The 4,920-nt window shown below is 39.4% G+C and overlaps 1 protein-coding gene across 1 annotated transcript in view; it reads left to right on the top strand.

Annotated features, from left to right (window-relative positions):
- Nucleotides 1-4,196, top strand: part of CDNF (cerebral dopamine neurotrophic factor) — a 22,159-nt gene extending 17,963 nt beyond the window's left edge. The window contains exon 4 of the mRNA XM_010859952.1: nt 1,808-4,196. Coding sequence (XP_010858254.1) covers nt 1,808-1,986 — 179 coding nt within the window. The 3' untranslated portion in view covers nt 1,987-4,196. The remainder of the gene's footprint in view (nt 1-1,807) is intronic.
- The last annotated feature ends 724 nt before the right edge of the window (nt 4,197-4,920 follow it).

The following is a 4,920-nucleotide window of genomic DNA, read 5'->3' as shown; positions in this document are numbered from 1 at the left end:
GGGCTTAGCTGCTTCGTGGCATGTGGAACCTTCCTGGATTGAAACTGTGTCCCCTGCATTGGCAGGTGGAATCTTATCCATTGAACCACCAGGGAAGTCCAGTATGGACATTCTGAATTCTTCCAAACCATAAGTATAGGATCTCTTTCCATTTGTTCGTGTCTTCTTCAATTTCTTTCATCAAAGTCTTATCATTTTCTGTGTACAGATCTTTGACCTCCTTGATTAAGTTTTTTCCTAAGTCTAATATTCAACTTTTAAATTAGGATACACTTACTGGAAAATTTTGATAAGTCACTTGAAAGCTATGTTAAGTTATTAAAAGGCTTTTAAATGCCATGTTCTTTCATGTAGGTGTCAAAAAGAAATGCTTCAGAAGATGTCAAACTGAAAAAGTCCTAGGATGCCACTAATTTTTTAAAAATATTTTAGCTACACCATGCAGCATGTGGGATCTTAGTTCCCCGGCCCAGGATCAAATCTATGTCCCTTGCAGTGGAAGTGTGTAGTCTCAACCACTGGACAGCCAGAGAAGTCCCAGAACTAATAGTTGAATAAGTCAACTGAAGTGCTGTAGCTATGAGCAAGCATGCACCTAGTGGCTGGGGAGGTGGGGAGGACACTTGCCTTTGAAAGAGAAAAACTGCCCCTTTCTGATATAGAAATCATAGTCATGGGTATATTATAGATGAGCTTCATTTTTTTTTTTCTATTTTTGGGCTTGGCAATAGAGCAGTAGCTGAGTTCTTGACATCCTCTGAAGACAATCTGTAAATAGGGAAACAATTGTCTTGCTAGAGGAGTTAGATGCTGGTGACAGATACTATTGGCAAGAATGTTAGGAACCAGATTGACTGGTACAGAAGCACCAGCATTAGAGAAGTTGGTTTACCCCAAAGGACTGTAAATCAACTCTGTGTGGCTTGGTAATCTCGGTAGGGGAGGGGAGATCCGGTGAGTTTAAGCTGAGATCCAAAATAGCTAAGGATTGGTGAGAATGCTCCTAATTTCATTCATGTGTTTGGGTTTCTTTAAATTTGTATTTAAAAACTAGCTTAAATTCTTTATGTTGTATTTATATTCTTTAAATTTATATTTTAAAATTGTATTTAAATTCTTTAAATTTGTATTAAAAACTAATTTGTATTAGTGCTTTGTAATATATATGCTCATCCAGTTTACCTCAGACATATTTTTCTATAAAAACTGAACCATGGGATTTCCCTGGCAGCCTAGTGATTAAGATTTCACTTTTCAGTGCAGGAGGTACAAGTTCAATCCTTGGTTGGGGAGCTAAGATCCCACATGCCTCATAGCCAAAAAACAAAACATGAAACAAGCAATATTTTAGCAAATTCAATGGCTTTAAATTTAAATTCAATGACTTTAAAAATGGTCCACATTAAAAAAGAAAAAGTGAACCATAACTTTCTAGTAAGTTACAATCCATGGCTTTCAGTTGGCCACACACAAGGCCATCCCAAGGCACCACCCTCTTGATTCCCTTCTTTTTGCCTTAAAAGTAGCAATTAGGATGTTGTGCTATTTGTTTTACGAACGCTGCATAGGTCCCCGTTTTGCAGCAAGTATGATTCCATGGGGAGGAAATCTGATAGATCATGAGTTAACATAACAGCTTTATATATGATACATTTTTCTTGGGTATGTCTTGGTTTCCATAGACCTTGGAACTCTTCCCCACTTTGGATCACAGGGTAGACAGTACCCAGATAAGGAACACCATTCGCTTTTCTTAGTTTAGTTTTTTTTTTTTTTTTAATGTATGCCTTTCCTTTTTGTCATGAAGAAAAGAAACTGGACTTGGCATCAGTGGACCTGTCCAAGATGAGAGTAGCAGAGCTGAAGCAGATACTGCACGGCTGGGGAGAAGAGTGCAGGGCCTGTGCAGAAAAAACCGACTACGTGAATCTCATCAAAGAACTGGCACCCAAGTATGCAGCAACGCACCCCCAAACAGAACTCTGACTCCTGGAAGCCAGCGCACCATTGGCTGTAATTAGAGACAAAATGCCTCTCTAGGGTATGGATGCATTGGTTGAGAGGAACCAGGAATTTCAATATGTGTGGTTTCAGACTTATTGTTTGGATGTGACACTTCAGAATTGGTTACCTGAGTTTCTAAGTAGAACTGTTAGTATTAGTGGTTTCTGAAATCTGCAGTGTACCAAAACCTACAAGAGCCTTTCTCATAAGTTTCTTGTACGTCAATTATCATTGCCTATCTCCTTAAACTGGGAAAAGTGAACCACTGAAAAATCAGTGGAGTAAATTGATTCTAAGTAGGAAGAGAGTACTCAGAAGCTATCTGTATGCTGCTGCTGCTGCTATGTCGCTTCAGTTGTGTCCGACTCTGTGCGACCCCATAGATGGCAGCCCACTAGGCTCCTCTGTCCCTGGGATTCTCCAGGCAAGAATACTGGAGTGGGTTGCCATTTCCTTCTCCAATGCATGAAAGTGAAAAGTGAAAGTGAAGTCACTCAGTTGTGTCCGACTCTTAGCAACCCCACGGACTGCAGCCTACCAGGCTCCTCGGTCCATGGGATTTTCTAGGCAAGAGTCCTGGAGTGGGTTGCCATTGCTTTCTCCAGCTATCTGTATACTCATTTTTAATTAAATATGTTGGATTAGAGAAAGACAAATATCATATAGTGAAAAGTGAAAGTGAAAGTCTCTCAGTCATGTCTGACTCTTGGTGACCCCATGGACTATACAGTCCTGAAATTCTCCAGGCTCCCCTTTTTTTAATATTCCACATATAAGCAATATTATATGACATTTATATATTGCTTATATGTGGATTATAAAAAAGGGGCACAAATGAACTTATCTACAAAACAGAGTCACAGATGTAGAAAACAGTCTTATGGTTACTGAGGGCGGGCAGAGAAAGGATAAATTGGGAGATTAGGATTGATACACACTCCTATGTATAAAATAGGTAACTAAGAAGAATGTGCTGTGTAGCACAGGGAACTCTACTCAATTATTCTATAATGGGCTATATGAGAAAAGAATTTTTAAGAAAGTGTATGTATGTCTGTGTATAACTAATTCACTTTTCTGTAATACCCGAAACTAACACAACATTGCAAAGCGACTATACTCTGATAAAAAAAATGTTGGATTAGGACAAAAGAGAAGATGTTTAGCTTACCTAATTCCCAACTTCAACCTCAAACAATGACCTGGTGAAATCAGAAGTTTTTTAAAAAGTAAACTTTGTATTTAACTGTAAATTACTTTACCTTCTGGGGCTTCCTAGGTGACTCAGTGATGAAGAATCCACCTGCCAATACAGGAGACACAGAAGACACAGGTTTGATCCTTGGGTTGGGAAGATCCCCTGAAGTAGGAGATGGCAAACCACTCTAGTATTCTTTCCTGGAGAATCCCATGGATAGTATTCTTGCTTGGAGAACCCCATGGACAGAGGAGCCTGGAGGGCTATAGTCCATGGGGTCCCAAAGAGTTGAACATGACTGAGCAACTGAGCGTGCGCGCGCACGCACACACACACACACACACACACACACACACACACATCTACACTCACACTGTTAACTGAACTAAGCTTAAGGTCATTTGCCTTTCTTCCTATCACATATTAGAAAAACTTATTTATTTTGGCTGTGCTGGGTCTTCGTTGAGGTGTGCAGGCTCTCCAGTTGTAGCATGCAGGCTTAGTCACAGAGAGGCATGTGGGATCTTAGTTCCCTGACCAGGGATTGATCCCTCGTCCCCTGCATTAGAACATGGATTCTTAACTACTGGACCACCTGGAAAGTCTCTAGACAAGCTTTTGATAGAGGATAGAAGCTTATTAAGACTAGCTGCAGACAACATGGAGCTTTATGGGTCTTAATGCTATTTTATCAGATTTAAATTGTAAAATCATCTTTGGTTCCATTTTCTAGTTACATAAGAATATGGTACCCATTGTAGATGCGGCTGGCTCTGTGTGGCAGGTGGAAGAGGGAAATGACTGTAGCGCAGTTAGAGGGAATGTTCTGGGGTGTGGAAATGTCCTATATCTTGATCAGGGCGATGGTTACATGGGTGAATATGACTGTCCAGAGCAGTATAATTAAGATGTGGGCATTTTATTGTATGTAAATTACACCTAAATACTGCTGTAGAAAAATTACTTGAAAATTAAAGTCAGTTGATTCAAAACATCTTATTTGTTTAGGAATTGCATTTGCTTAAAGTTGCCAAATGATCCAGCAATCCCACTCCTGGGCATATATCCAGACAAAACTATAATTTGAAAAGATACATGTACCCATGTGTTCATAGTAGCACTACTTGCAAAAGCCAAGACGTGGAAACAACCTAAATGTCAACTGACAGATGACTGAATAAAGAAGATCTGGTATGTATATACAATGGAATGCTATTCAGCCCTAAAAAAGAATGACATTTTTTGCCATTAGTAACCACATGGGTGTTATGCTCGGTGAAAATGTCAGAGAAAGACAAATACTGTATGCTGTCACTTATATGGGTAGTCTAAGAAATTAAAAAAACAACTAGTGAATATAACAAAAAAGAGACTCACAGATACAAAGAACAAACTAGTGGTTATCATGATTAGCCATAAAAAAGGAAGAAAGAATGCCAGGTACAGCAACATGGATGGACCTAGAGATTATGGTACTCAGTAACGTAAGTCAGAAAGAGAAAGACAAATACCGTATGATATTGCTTATACGTGCACTCTAAAATATGACACAAAGGAACCTATCCAAAAACCAGAAACAGACTCACAGACATAGTAGAGAGGCTTGGGGTTGCCAAGGGCGAGGAGGTTGGTGAAGGAAGGAATGGGAGTTTGGGATTAGCAGATGCAAACTATTATATATAGAATGGATAAATAAGGTCTTACTGTATAGCATGGGA

The sequence above is a fragment of the Bison bison genome, unplaced genomic scaffold (assembly GCF_000754665.1).
Source record: "Bison bison bison isolate TAMUID 2011002044 unplaced genomic scaffold, Bison_UMD1.0 scf7180017864461, whole genome shotgun sequence".
Taxonomy (NCBI): Eukaryota; Metazoa; Chordata; class Mammalia; order Artiodactyla; family Bovidae; genus Bison; species Bison bison.
The sequence above is the reverse complement of the archived record's forward strand: the minus strand, read 5'-3'. Positions and strand labels throughout refer to the sequence as shown.